The sequence below is a fragment of the Phragmites australis genome, chromosome 2, assembly GCF_958298935.1.
Source record: "Phragmites australis chromosome 2, lpPhrAust1.1, whole genome shotgun sequence".
Classification (NCBI taxonomy): domain Eukaryota; kingdom Viridiplantae; phylum Streptophyta; class Magnoliopsida; order Poales; family Poaceae; genus Phragmites; species Phragmites australis.
The window spans coordinates 27052955-27068057 of NC_084922.1; the positions used below are offsets into that span (position 1 = coordinate 27052955).

Below are 15103 nucleotides of genomic sequence, written 5' to 3' on the forward strand. Positions count from 1 at the left end.
TAAATGTGTTGCAGATAGATTAATTCATAACTAATCCATAACAAGCCAAAATTAGTGAAATCACTTTTATTAGTTTACTAAAACAATTAGTTTACGATTTGCTGAGTGGTCTGATGGATTGAAGCAGCAAAGATATATATACGTAGTATATGTGCTATATACTCAAATTTTTTGCAAAAACGTTGGGTATTCAATTGAATACCCATGCATCATGGTGGGTCCGCCCATGATTCAATGATGTATCGTCGTGCTTCTCTGCCATCGCAATTGATCACTGATCAGTGCATTTTTCTATCGTCGGAGAATCCTTTTTTGTTCTGGTTCTAGTCCGAAAGTATAGGATTAATTAGCATTTTAATTTATGCATATACTTCTTCTAGGAAAATTTGATGTGTGTGCTGATTGTAGTTATTTTATCTTCTTTTGTTTCACTCTTTTAAGAACTGTACTTTTCACCCTCGTGGTTATATTTTGAAATTCCTTTTGTGTATTTGGTAGATCAAAAATAAAATATCTGGTTCACTTGAAATAATAAATGCAATTATATATGCAATATCTAGATAGTGTCCATCTGGAACTTGCCTTGGCACAGTTGTACGAATATTACTGACTACTGACAGGTAACGGAGAGAAAGCCAAGACTTAACATTTGACATGTTACTGTGTGAACCACTACGCACTGATAGCAAGCGAGGGGAAAAAAAAAAGGTTCTCCCATATTTGGAAGGAAGAGTGATAATAGATATGTCCAATCTTCTATACCCTATTTGATTATATTGGAAGACCAATTGATTATTCATATCCATAACTTACACACGCACGATTGCTTTTCATAGCCATATAATAGCACACTTACTAATTTTTAAATGCCTGAAATTTAGAAGGTGGGATCAAGCCGTGTGAATGCACGACGACCGTCGTGGTTAGAGCTTCGTGGTTGGTGGCCATGGTTTCCTGACTGGGATTTGTCTGTTGTTGGGTTTAGAGGGAGGTCGACGGGCGATAGGCTGGCCCGACGAAGGAGGCGAGCGCAAGGGCACCACCGGCCACATGCGGTGGAGGACGACTGGATGGGTAATGACGGGGCAGGGACGAGCGGAGATGGCTTAGCAGAGCCGGGTGAGCGTGGCGGTGGAAGCACCATCGGAGACGGGTGGAGGAGGAAGCGAGGTGGGGCAGACACGTGGAGGGTAGGAGGCCAATGCGGTAAGAGGAGGCGCACGAGAGAGCACGAGGTTGAAGAAGAATGTAACACCGTCAGATGTCGATCGGATGGCTAAGAACATCACCTAATAGAGACGGACTCATGGATATGTGAAAGTGGATATTTAATCATACCGTACCATAATTAGCCATAGGAGCGGCGTGGGCATGCCCAACCGTACGTATGTAACGGAAGTGGCAAGCTAAATTCGGTTTGTGCATCCCCCCCCCCCCCCCCAACTTCGGCCAGCCGACCGGGCTGCGTCCAGCACCTATGTACATCTCTCCAACTCTGTTCTTTTCTAGTGCTCTGTACTCTCATCTCTTGCACACAAGTTTACCATGCCGCCGTTGCAATCTTGCTATACGACGTGCTCGTCAGATGATGGTTTGTTTGGTTCTCAAAGGAGCACGAGCGGTAAGCGCTGCATGTGTTCACGTACAAAATCGAGTTGGTATTGGTACATTCTGAATTTCTCCTCATACACCGCATTCACATTGGAATCCAGCTAGTGTATGCCAGCAGTCTTGAAATCCAAGCAATCTTTTCATGCATTGCTTCGCCCAGGCTCATGCCCGTTGTAACCAATGTTTTTCGCCCGATCTCCTATTTGAACGGAGGATTTGTTTTCATTGTCATCCATTGATTATCTCTTCAATCTTCTGGTAAATTCTTTTAGATTCAAAAGAAATCTATCTGTCCAATCGTATCGTTACAGAAAGCTTAATCGATCAAACTTGATCTTGCCGTCGACAAGGGGTGCGCGAGCGTCGATAATGGCGGCAGCGCAGGAGAGCCCTCTCGATAAGCCCTTCCTCGTTCCGGGCAAAGACGAGGAGCAACAGCACGGTGGCGACGACGGCGATGTCACGAACATGGAGGCGCAGCTCCTCCTTCCGCGCGACTCGGGAGCCAGCTCGTTCTCCCGAAGCTGCCTCAACCTCAGCAACGTGATATCAGGTACGCGACGGCGTCCACCGTTCTTGCCGATCGATTCATGCATGCATCGACCTGTCCCATCTTGACTTGCTTCGTCGTCCCAGGTGTTGGGATGCTGTCCGTGCCGTACGCACTGGCGCAGGGCGGCTGGCTCAGCCTAGCGCTCTTCGCCCTCGTCGGCGCCGTCTGCTACTACACCGGTGAGCTCATCGCCCGCTGCATGCGCGCCGACGGCGACGCCGTCAAGAGCTACCCCGACATCGGCCAGCTTGCCTTCGGCCGCCCCGGCCGGAAGGCGATCGGCGCCGTCATGTACGCCGAGCTCTACCTCGTCGCCATCAGCTTCCTCATCCTTGAGGGAGACAGCCTCAATAAGCTCTTACCCGGCGCGAGCGTCGGTCTGCCCGGCGGCTACGTCTTTCGAGGGAAGCAGCTCTTCACTCTCGTAGCGGCCGTCGTCATACTCCCGACGACCTGGCTCAGGGACCTCAGCGTGCTCGCGTACGTGTCGGCGGTCGGGCTCGTCTCGTCCGCGGCCCTGACGGCGTCCTTGGTGTGGGCCGGCGTGGCCGAGCACGGCCTCCACGCCAAGGGCGGCAACGTCGTCAACCTGGCCGGCCTGCCGACCTCCCTTAGCTTGTACTTCGTCTGCTTCGCCGGCCACGGCGTCTTCCCGACGGTGTACTCGTCGATGAGGAACAAGGGAGACTTCACAAAGGTACAAAGGCATGTTTTGCGCATAGAAATTTTATTGGAAACAGTTCGATTCTAGCTGAATTCAGTAAAGATTCCCCTGTTCCATACGAGACCTTGTTTACTAAAGTACATAAGCTTGACTTCATGGATTGGCCGTTGATCGCCATTGTTTCTTGTGTGCAGGTTCTGCTGGTCTCCTCCGTGCTCTGCAGCCTGAACTACGCACTGACGGCGGTTCTAGGGTACTTGATTTACGGGGATGACGTGCAGTCATTGGTGACACTGAACCTCCCCTCTGGAAAGGTGTACACTCGGATCGCGATCCTGACAACCCTGATCACCCCGCTTGCCAAGTACGCGCTCGTCATCCAGCCCGTCACGACGGCGATCGAGGAGAAGCTATCGCTCGCCGGTCAGCGGTGCCTGACCAGGGCGGTCATCAGCACCACCGTTCTCGTCAGCACGGTGGTGGTGGCGTGCACGGTGCCCTTCTTCGGCTACCTCATGTCGTTCATCGGGTCCTCGCTCAACGTCACGGTCGCCGTCCTGTTCCCGTGCCTGAGCTACCTCAGGATCTACATGCCCAGAGGAGGAGTTCGCCGTGCCGAGGTCGCGGCGATCGTCGGTATACTGGTGATCGGAGCGTGCGTCGCCGTCGTAGGCACATACACCTCCCTGCACCAGATTGTAAGCACATTTTGATAGCAGATAGCTACACATTTTTTGTGTGTACAATGATACTTTCGTTTGTTTGTTGGATTGAGAAACTGAGAGATCTGTCAAGCAATTTTGAGGATAACTTGTTAATCTGCGGCTGTTTTATCTTGCTTCCTGGAACTGACGTGTATGTCCACTATTATTATATCTCTATCGCCCGCTAGTATGAGGATCTCTGCATTTTCAAGATGCAGAACCAGGAAGCTTGAGCATGCTTCATCTGAAAGTCGATACTTGAAACAAGTCGTCAGAACATGTTACCTCTTGCCTGTGTTAACAAGCCTTAAAGGCATCCGATCCACTGGTGACAGACCAAGCTTTATGAGCTGCATCAACATCATCAGCAAACCAGGCAGAGCCGACTTAGGCCTGCAAAGGGAGCCTGGAAGCTGGCGGCCAGGTGCAATTGTGCATAGTGCTACGTTGTATTAGTTGGTTCATGCATGCAAATGCACATTCAATGATTATACACATAGAAGAGAAATCGCAGAAAATTCTGAAAAGAGAATGAACAAAGTGTAAAAGACGAGACAAATTACAAACCCTCCAACGAATCAGAATAGGTAATTATGAAGACCCAAAATAACAGAAAAGAGGGTGTAACATCCAGGAAATTTATAGAGTTAGTTAAACGGAGGACTCAGCAGCAATGAAGCATACAAGAAAGACCTTTCAAACTATAGCAAAGAAACTACAAACTATATGTATAAAGCGACATTTCCCTTCATCATAGCTGCAGACCTGAGAATCACCGGCACCCGCAATATTCAAGCCACAATCACTAATGCAAAACAGCATGCTTATGAAGTCTCATCTGAAGCCTAATATCACAATATCTGGTTCTTGTTCAGCAAGCATCAGAACTGGATGAGAAAAGAAGCCATACATAGGTGTAAAATTCAATCATCAGCACACAACAGTCTTAATCTTCAGACATCACTTTCATGGTGCCTTTGATTCCCCCAGCACCATCTTCATGCAGTACATTCCTAGAGCATCCTTAAGTCACTACCTGTAACAGCATCCAGTGAAACAGGACAATCAAACACTTATGAAGGACGCAGCTATGTTTATGCTTATCTTAGTATCACATTCTCTAGCCAGTACAACGTACAAAGAGCTCGCAGATATAACAAAATTTAGACCACAACCATATCTATGAGACCAAAGAGTTTGTGATGAGACAAACAAGAACCCCTAAGATTGACTAAAAAGACAAATGCGTTAATAGCAAATGGGCATTACCAAAAAAAAAACACATGCATATGTTGAAAAATAAGCCACTTTTAGGTTTAATTTAATCTATAAATAATTTATAAGCAGAAACTGATAAACTGACACATTCATATCATCAGAGTATAATTTAGACATGTGTAAGATAGCACTATAAATAACTAAAATCTCTATACTCAAAATTAAGAATCGTAGGAAATAAAGTACGAGTAACATGGTTTCTACATACCGGTCTTGAGCTGCGAAGACTGTTGAACAACTTAGACAATGAACTATGCATAAAATTTTTGTGTGAATAAGTTTCACTTAAAGTCATAACTGATACTTGGCTGCTTGTAGGCTATCCCGTGGGTAAGACATATAAGTCGTACTCCTTGGTCTCTTCATGAGTTTATTAGAGATCACCCAAGTCTCACAAACTGCAATCAACAGTCAAACTCATATAGGTGTATTCTTGGAAGAATGTCATATAGATTAGCATCTTCACTACTTAAAGCCAATAGAACACATTAAGGCAATAGCCAACCTGCCTTACAGATCTCTGAGAGTATTACATCTTTACTCGAGTGGGTCAAAAACAAAGGTACTCTTCTCTGGTTAGATCAATAGCTTGTTCTTCTCAGGTCCTAATTCACGGGATCTCTAATCACATAGGTTAAGTTACCACTATGGTATAAGTCACATGGGTTTCATACCCATCTCCTTCGATGCATTATCTATCACATTCCGTGATAGTCCCTTTGTAAAGGGATCTGCTATGTTCTTAGCTGTTTGGATATAATCCAAGGTTATCACTCCAGAGTTTCTCAATTTCCTGACAGACTTCAATCGTCTCTTTACGTGCCTTGTGAACTTGTCATTATCCTTAGAACTGTTTATTATAATAATAACCATCTGATTATCACATTTTATAAGGATAGCCAGTACTGATTTTTCAACTATAGGCAAGTCCATCAATAACTCACGCAGTCATTCTGCCTCAACAGTAGCTGTATCTAATGCAGTGAGTTATACTTCCGTAGTTGACCTCGTCAAGATGGTCTGCTTTTGCAAGACCTCTATGAGACAACAGCACCACCTAAAGTGAATACATATCCACTTGTGGCATAAGTCTCAGTTGGTCCCTGCCACTTTTCTTATTCTTTGGAAGTAACACACTGTGATCATAAGGTGTTGAAGAAGACTTGTTATCCTATAGCCAAAGCGGCTCAAGACCTTCTCAACATAATGAGATTGTGTAAGAGTAATCTCATTCTCTCCTTTGATTAACTTGATGTTTAAGATTACATCAGTCTCACACAGATCTTTCACATCAAAGCTTTGAGATAAGAAAGACTTGACCTCATTAACCACATCAAGGTTTGTCCCAAATATCAGTATGTAATTAATATACAAGCGCAATATAACTCCCTCACTCCCATCATGACGATAGTACACACATTTATCTAACTCATTGATCGAAAAGCCTACAGATGTTAAAGTTCTATTGAACTTCTCATGCCATTGCTTAGGAGCTTGTGTAAGACCATATAAGGACTTCAACAACTTACACACCATGCCTTCTTGACCCTTTACTATAAACCCATCATGTTGTTCCACATAAACTTCCTCGTCTAACTCTCCATTAAAGAAAGATGTCTTAACGTCTATCTGATAAACAATAAGACCATATGAGGCAGCCAAGGAAAGTAGCACTCGGATAGTAGTCAATCTTGCAATAGGTGAATAAGTGCCAAAGAAGTCTTCGCTTTTCTTTTGGGTATAACCATTGGCCACAAGTCGAGCCTTGTATTTTTCAATAGTACCGTCGGGCCTAAGCTTCTTCTTGAACATCCACTTGCAACTCATATGTTTGCAACCATAGGGTTGTTCTGTGACCTCCCAAGTCCCATTTGTGAGGATGAAATCCATTTCGCTGTGGACTACCTCCTTCTAGCAATATGCATCAGGAGATGCAAATGCTTCTGAAATAGTTTTAAGAGTGTCATCCATAAGGTACACAGAGAAATCATCACCAAAAGACTTTGCAGTCATTTGTCTCTTACTCCTCCTAGGAGCATCACTGTCATCCTCCTCAGGATGTTTCTCATGTGTTTGTTCAATAATCTCAAGAGGTAAAGTGGGTTCAGGAATTATCTCAGAAGATAGTCTAGACATGCTATGTAAATCTTTTATATGAAATATGTGCTCAAAAAATACTGCATTATGAGACTCTATCATTGTATTGATATGCATGTCAGGTACCTCAGATTTAACCACAAAAACCTATCAGCAATGCTCCAATAAGTATATCCCAAAAAGACACAATCCACTGTTTTAAATCCGAGCTTATGCTTTTTAGATATTGGTACATTGACTTTCGCCAAGCATCCTCAAGTGCGCAAATAAGAAAATAATGGCCTTCTCCTTTCCCATTCTTCATATAGGGTTTTCTCCTTATCCTTTATAGGAACTCTATTCAGGACATGACACGAAGTCAACAGAGTCTCCCCCACCATGTCTTAGATAATCTCGCAATGTCTAGTATGGCATTAACCAAGTCAATCAGTATGTGGTTCTTCATTTCGGCAACCCCATTTGATTGGAGTGAATAGGGAGGTGCCCTCTCATGAATAATCTCATGTTCCTTATAGAATAAGTCAAAATCACTATAAAAATACTCCCCATCATGATCCAACCTAATTATTTTGATCTTTCTCTCTAGTTGATTCTCAATTTCTGCTTTATAGATTTTAAAGTGATCTAGAGCCTCATCTTTTGTTTTCAACAAATGTACATAGCAAATTCTAGTCGCATCATCAATTAACGTCATGAAGTACTTCTTTCCACCCTTTGTCAATACACCATTCATTTTGCACATATTTGAATGTATGAGTTCTAGAGATGCCAAATCTCTCTTCTCGGCTGCCTTGTGAGGCTTACGATGTTGTTTTGATTGTATACAACTATGACACTTATAACCTTTGACTATGGAAAAATTCGGAATTAAACTCATACTGGAAAGTCATGACATAGAACCAAAATTTAAATAACATATCCATGAATGTCAAACACGAGCATCATCATTAATATTGCCACAAATATGGTTCACAGACTTATTGCTGAAATCAGAAAGGAAAAAACAAAACAAGCATCCGCACTCATAGCCTTTACCAATAAATTATCCATGCTTTGACACTGCTACTTTATTGGTCTCGAACACCACTTTAAACTCATCTCTATAGAGAAGGGAGCGGCTTACTAGATTCTTGTTTATTGCAGAGATATGATGCACGTTCCTTAGTTGCACGATCTTTTTCAAAGTAAACTTCAGATCTGTCGTGCTAACACCACACACAGAAGCATGTGACCCACTCTCCATTAGGATGGAAGAATCATGGGTGACCTGATAAGAAGAGAACATTGAGATATCAGCACACACATGAACATTGACCCCTGTATCAATCTACCAATTAGTAGACTAAAATACTAAAAATACTGAAGGTAAATTTCCATACCTTGTAGCTCTGTTTTCAGCTTCGCCAATGGTCACCACATTTGCAGTCTTTGTGGAGCCTTTCTTCCCTTGCGGTATGAACAATCCTTGGTGAAGTGCCCAATCTCACTGCACACAAAGAAAGGTAATTTTGTTGTGTTCATCCTATTCTTCTTGAAGATGGTTATTTTATTTGGCTTATTATCTTTTCCTTTGTTCTTATTGTGGAAGAGCTTTTGCATCATATTGGCGCTAGTCTGTCCCTCACCTCCTTTTACATCCTTAACTCAAGATTTCTCCTGAATATAAAGAGACGCGATCAAACTCTCAATAGTAATCTCGTGTCTCTTATGCTTTAGAGCAGTGGCAAAGTTTCTCCACGAAAGAGGTAACTTGCAAATAATGCCTCCAACCATAAAATTATTAGGTACATTGATCTTGAGGAGTTCGAGTTCCTTCACGATGCACTGAACCTCATGAGCCTACTCGACTATAGAGCGATTTTCAACCATCTTGTAGTCATGATACTGCTTCATGATATATAGTTCACTTTCTGCATTTGATGCACCGAATTTAGCATTCTGTGTCCAATAGCTCCTTCGCGCTTTGTATGTGCATATACACATCACAAAGACGATCACCAAGAATGCTAAGAATGCATCCTATAAAGAGTGTATTGGTATCCATAAACGTCTTTTCCTGTTTAGCAGTAATAGTTTCTTCCGGCTTGCCATTAACCACCTATTAGACATTCATAGCTGTTAGCCACATAGTGACCATGACTTGTTGTCTTAAAGTGCATACCAGAAAACTTGTCTGGCATCAGTGCATTAACAAATCCAGTCATTGATAAACCTAAGTGTCTACAATAAGGTTTTTAGATTGTTGAAAAATAATACACTTTTAGGTTTAATTTAATCCATAAATAATTCATGAGCAGAAACTAATAAACTGGCATGTTCATATCATCAGAATATAATCTAGACATATATAAGATAGCACTACAAATGACTAGATCTACTATACTCAAAATTAGAAATTGTAGGAAATAAAGTACGAGTAATATGGTTTTTACATACTAGTCCTGCATTGTGAAGACTGTTGAGGATGCGGGCTGCACCGTATTGACGGCACGATCGATCCTGCTGACGACGCTCCGGATTTGTTGACGATGACAGCGGGCGGCGCCCAAGCGACTAGAAAGATGAGCTGTGGTAAAGAACTTGAGCAGTCGCGCAGAGCGCTTCCAAAAAATCTTATTCGCCCTCTCTTGATGCAGGATCTCCAGAGCGAGAGTTTTGGAGACCTACTCTTCCGTTTGCCGGTGCACGCGATGTCAGGATAGAGTAAACTACAACAGCAGTGCAATAGAGAGAGAAAGAGGTAAAAACACTAACTCTTATATAGACTCACGTAATGAGAGTGTTCATAGTTTAAGGGCTACTCTCAATTAGCAGTCTATATAATTCACACAATAAAGTGGGGTCCTTCAAATATGCAGGGAGAACCCACCATCTTCACCTCTATTAGCAATATTTTACTAATAGAGGATGGATCTCATCATAAACCGTCTCTGTATAATAAAAGTTTTTGAGATTTATTGAAAATTATTAAAATTATATAAGCCCCTATAATTCTAACAACAAAAACCAAATACAGTACTTAACAGAGTGATTTGGTTACTGAATGGCAAAGAACAATCAAAAGGTTCTTAATTTACCTTTGGTTCCTTCATCAGTTCAGCTTTTCTTCCAACCATTTCTTTACCTCATCAACCTACAAAAATAGATTATGTGAAAATATTACACGCAGAGATTACTAGATGCCATCGCACCTCAAAGATGTCCTAAGAAAACCATTTAAGTCTGTAATATCAGCGACTACATAGATACAGATCTCAATCCTGAAAACAAAAGTAAGATAAAAGCTGTGCAGAGAAAGGACAACTCAAGAAGAGGAAGAGCCGAAGAGCCACCGAAACGTAGCCATCTCTTCTATTTTTCTTACTGTTACTGATAAGATCGTGCACTTCGTACGCTACTTAAACAGTTACCAACACAACTTTAACAGTTCGCTACAGAATGACGTACGTGCGTGGCATCCGGCATCCAAACTCCCAACATTCCTGTTTCTGCTGAGACTGACTGTATCAATGGTAGATTCAACTGGCATTCACTGAAGAATGCGACCATTTACCTTGGTTGCACCAGATGCTAACACTGTATTTACCAATTACCAATGTTTAGAGGTTCAGATATTGGTGGTTGCCTGCGGTATCAGCAACTGCCTAGTGCCCATGCAGCTAAGCAAACTGCACCAACATCAGATAAAAAACTTTGTTATTGTTCATCAGATAAACTAGTGACGGAAATGTCACCACAGGGGGTTGTTGCATTTCAGTTTGGGCTAAGGAGTTCGCCATGGGCAAGATTTAACGACATAACCTAGAGCTCCTGCCGTCATCTCACTAATGATATAGTATTCTACCAATCAGTAGCCGTCTTCTTATATTGAAATTTGAAAGTAAACATAGAAGCAGAACAGGCTTGGGACTGAAGTACATCGGTTTCTACTGCCAAACACCCTTTGTCAGAAGCAACTAAGGATGCGTTTAGCTGCAAAAGAGGTTACATCGTATAGCCTAACTAAGTGAAAGTAGACCGGGGGCCATATAGTTCTTGAGAAGAATGTTTAGTTGGCTGTATGAATAGATACAATGACGGATGCAGTGAACCTGTGAAGATATTTGGTTGTCTATATGATCGGATGTAATGACCTGTAATTTGAAATTAATAAGTAGGTCCTAGTGACACAGTAGCTCATGCAGCCTGCATCCGTTCAATCTGGATACGAGTGAAGCTCGATTTAGACGTGTCGTATAGCTAAGATGACTCATACAGCCTGCATTTGTCGTGCAAGCAACCAAATAGACTTCTATACGAAAATACATCAGTGAATATAAATTCACTCGTATATACAGATTTAGATGCAGCAAAACAAACAGAGCTAAGGAATCTGAAAACAAATGCATCAAGGAGCAGGCTGCAAGAGAAAAGGAGCGAGCATGCCAAACATCATCATTCCCAACATGAAACTATCCAACAGTGACAAGGACGCCTCAGTGCGTCACCCAACTAAAGCCCTATTACAAGCTCCACCCGAGAAAAAAAAGTTATAGGACAGAAAAAAATACTCTCTTCATTTAAAAATAATAGGCGCACTTTTTGAAAAAAAATAAACTTTATATATTTTGATTAATATTTAATTAAATTATAAGAACACGTAGTATATAAAAATTATATAGCTACTTCATAATTGAAAATAATTTTACAATAAATAAGTTTTGTAGCTATAAATAATTTATTTTGTGAGAAAGCCTCAATCAAAATTCAACTTAACAGATCGATAAAAAAATGCACCTATTATTTCTGAATAAAGGTGGTATATACTTCAAATAGTCTTTCTCATGGCATAGGGCACACAGCACTGGACTACTTAAGCATATTTTTTACAATTATTTTGTTGTTTTACAAGTAATACAATTGTTGAGCTTTCATGCGCATCGCCTGGAACATCACAGCTAGTGCATAGAATGTTCACGTGCAGTGCACTCTAATGGGCTGAAACCCAACCTCCACCTCACCCAACCCAATTACCCCAACCCAACTCAAAAGAATCACCCATCAGCTTACTTCCACCCAAACCAGCCCACCTAGGTTTCAACCCACTGGACTTGCTCCTTCAGGCCTTGTTCAGTTGGCCCAGGAATGGTTGGGATCGTGGCCCAACCCCCGTGGATCAACCCAGCGTGGAAAAGTTCCCAGTCCAACAATTTATGCATCTTCGTTTAAGCCTAGTCGAGATTCTAACCCAGCTCATCCCGTCGTTTCCCCCTCCCTTTAGCCCGGAAAAAATCATCGACTACAGAGGAGTGGAAAAAATCTTCGAAGGCTACAGCAACATGGCGACGCGACGACAACTCGGAGGTGACGATGACGTTGCGGTCTCCCCTACGGTGGCAACCTTCTCGCCGGTAATCACGTCGCCCTCCTCTTCCTTCCCCTCTACTCTCGCATGCTAGGGTTCCCTCGCGTCCTAGGGTTTTTGATTTTACTCCTATATTCATGGAGATTGAACCAGGTAGATTGATCCCAATCCCGTGCGATGGTTGCGCTGTCACGTCCCAAAACTCCTACGTGTGTAATTAAGCATAATCATGTATCCTTAGCATCATGTCTAATTTCGAAAACTTTTATTTTGGAGCACTAGAATATCTCGTTAAGTTAATAAAATGAGAGAAAGAATTTTGGGAGAAAAATAATGTAATTTGCAACTAAAATATCTCGTTTCTCTAACACGTGAGGCCCACTCAAGTGGCCAACCACTCCCTTTCTCTCCCTTACTCTCCCACACTCCCCTTCATTCCACCCAAGTAGCAAAGTTGTTGCCCCTCCTCTTCCCTCTCAAGCTCCCTCTCTCTTTCTCCTCGGATTCCTCCCTCTAGAAGCGAAACTAAGGTATGTATGTGGTACCAATGCGATCCTTAGCTCCTATGCTTCCCATCTGTCCAAGTTGTTTGTGCATTCCCGAAGGATTCGAGCTAATTTTGACATATTTTGGTGTTCTTTGTTGAAGAACGAGGAGCACCGGTATTTTCCTCTTCCCTGAGCTTTTCTGTCGTTTCCTCATTCAACCGACATTCACCGGTCTCGGCAAAGCACCTTGGGTAAGTCCCCTAGGATCCCATAGCTCGAATGCATGTTTTAGTTGGTCAAAATCCGAGTTTTTGAGCTTTGTTGCAAAGTGCCTCGAGTTCTTGATGATTTAGAGCAAAAGAGGAATTTGGATGAGTTTGAGCTAGGAAATCGAGTTGCTAGGTTGGTGAGTGAAGTCTAGAACCCTTGGGCTAGTTCAAACATGCTTCTCTTTGGATTGGTGAAGCTCGCAAATCAAATCAACCATGTTTCCCCTACGAAAAATCTTCTCTGGAACAACCCAGAAGTTCCCGGTTACCCAAATTGGGTTGTACTCAGAGCCATAGTTGATGTATTTACTGTTCAGTTTCAGCTGATTGCGTATGAGTAATGATATTGATATGCTAGGATCTTATAAATTTCAAAAGAAACAAGCAAAAGAAACTGAAAAAGACTGGCCTGCTGAGATGTTTTACAACTCTGAAATTCTACAGTTGATGTTTGATCTTTGTTTTATCTAGAAAAATCAAGAGCCTCTTGGAATCCAGTCCTAGAGAAGACCCTTGTTGAGTTGTTACATGAGCACAACACCCCTGATTATAGGGGTTAAAATGGATGGTCGTCTGAAGCTTGGAACAAGATCGTGAAGGAATTTCATGATAGGGATAAGTGTGTAACTTTCACAAAGGCCTAAATCCAAGAGAAGGAAAAGGAGTTGAAAAGAGAATATAGGATGCTGAAAGAGGGCAGGAAGCAAAGTGGAGCTTTATGGAATGATTAGAGGTGTATGATTGAGGCTGAACTAGCTATATGGAACAACATAATCATTATAAGATGCTTTTTTTCTTTTTCTGAGAATGTATAGCATATTTATCTTTCCCAATACACATGCTTTTGTCATGTTCCTCATTCTTCCATACATAGAAAATTAGAAATTGAAACAGGTAGCAACTAGCAAGTGATAGTAAGTAATATAGGATGCTTAAGTGACATGTTGAATCAGGAGTGTTGAACAAGCGCTGTGCTATGTTATAGTCCTTTTAAATATAAATGTTCCAATATAGATGTTCTATGGATAAAATTTGGAGTGTTGTCATCACAATTTTTTCAGTGTCATATTTACCATTTAAGTTTCAAAAGAGGAGCGCAAAATAGTTGCACTAACACTATGCTTGAATGTAGTCACTCACTCTTATATTCTCTGCTCATAACTTGTAGAGTTGTGCAATCTATTTACTGGCTTGAGAGACCTAAGCTGATTACTATAATCATACACCTCAATCATTTCTTGTGCAGTCATTTCCTAAAGCTAAGAAGTTTTGCAGCAAGTCTCTTTCCTCTATTTGATGCTTTGGGATAACTTTATGATGGTTAGTTTTGTCACAAGGCATAATCCTTATTATCAATATCCATACTTTGCAAGAATTGTATATTGCTTACTCTTTCTTGTACTGTAACTTCCTTGTGTAGGTCATACTGCTGAAGGAATATACAACTTCACCTCTACTCGGCTATCACAGTATCCAGTTCTTACACAAGTTAAGAGTGCAAATGAGCTCAATAACACCGAGGTTATATTTCTAGACTTGGAAGAGACTTTGGCTTATCATGGACAAGATGATGCACATGCAAGAGTGCAAACAATTGAATATGAAGATGCAAGTGTTGAAAAGAATGAACAGAGGCTGCAAAGAAGGGTTGTTGTTGTAACAAGAAACAAAGAAGAAAAAGAACCAAAATGGCGAATGAAGAGTGGTAACATAGAAGGACTGATGGGGAGATACCATGATATGAGAACCAAACAGGCTGAGGATGAAGCTGCATAGTTAGCAAGAGAAAAGGAAGTTGCTCAAGATAATAATTTTTCAATCAAGATGTGCATATTTATTCTCAACTCAATGGAAGTGGTAAAGGAGGAAAAGACCTGGTGTCTTCAAGAATCCAGATAACAGAGAGATTTTTCTGAGTGCTTGTGATGAGGATCCAGAATCTGCCTTGATTTAGTTAAGAAATGAAATAATTTCTTAACCAAATTGCGTTCAGAAAAAGGCAAAAAAAAAAAAAGACTCATGACAGGGCTTCAATGCTTGTGTTCTGTATTTTTTGTCGCTTACGGATTACCTTTGTTGTTGAACAATGCAAGCA

The 15103-nt window shown here is 41.7% G+C and overlaps 1 protein-coding gene and 1 pseudogene across 1 annotated transcript; both read left to right on the plus strand.

Moving 5' to 3' along the window:
* The first annotated feature begins 1980 nt into the window (after window positions 1–1980).
* Window positions 1981–3541, plus strand: LOC133904665 (amino acid transporter AVT1I-like). The gene is made up of 3 exons (XM_062346131.1): window positions 1981–2164; window positions 2248–2861; window positions 3023–3541. The coding sequence occupies exons 1-3, from the start codon at window positions 1981–1983 to the stop codon at window positions 3539–3541; spliced, it is 1317 nt and encodes a 438-aa protein (XP_062202115.1).
* Window positions 3542–12388: 8847 nt separating this feature from the next.
* LOC133904673 (uncharacterized) lies at window positions 12389–14784 on the plus strand (annotated as a pseudogene).
* Window positions 14785–15103: the final 319 nt, after the last annotated feature.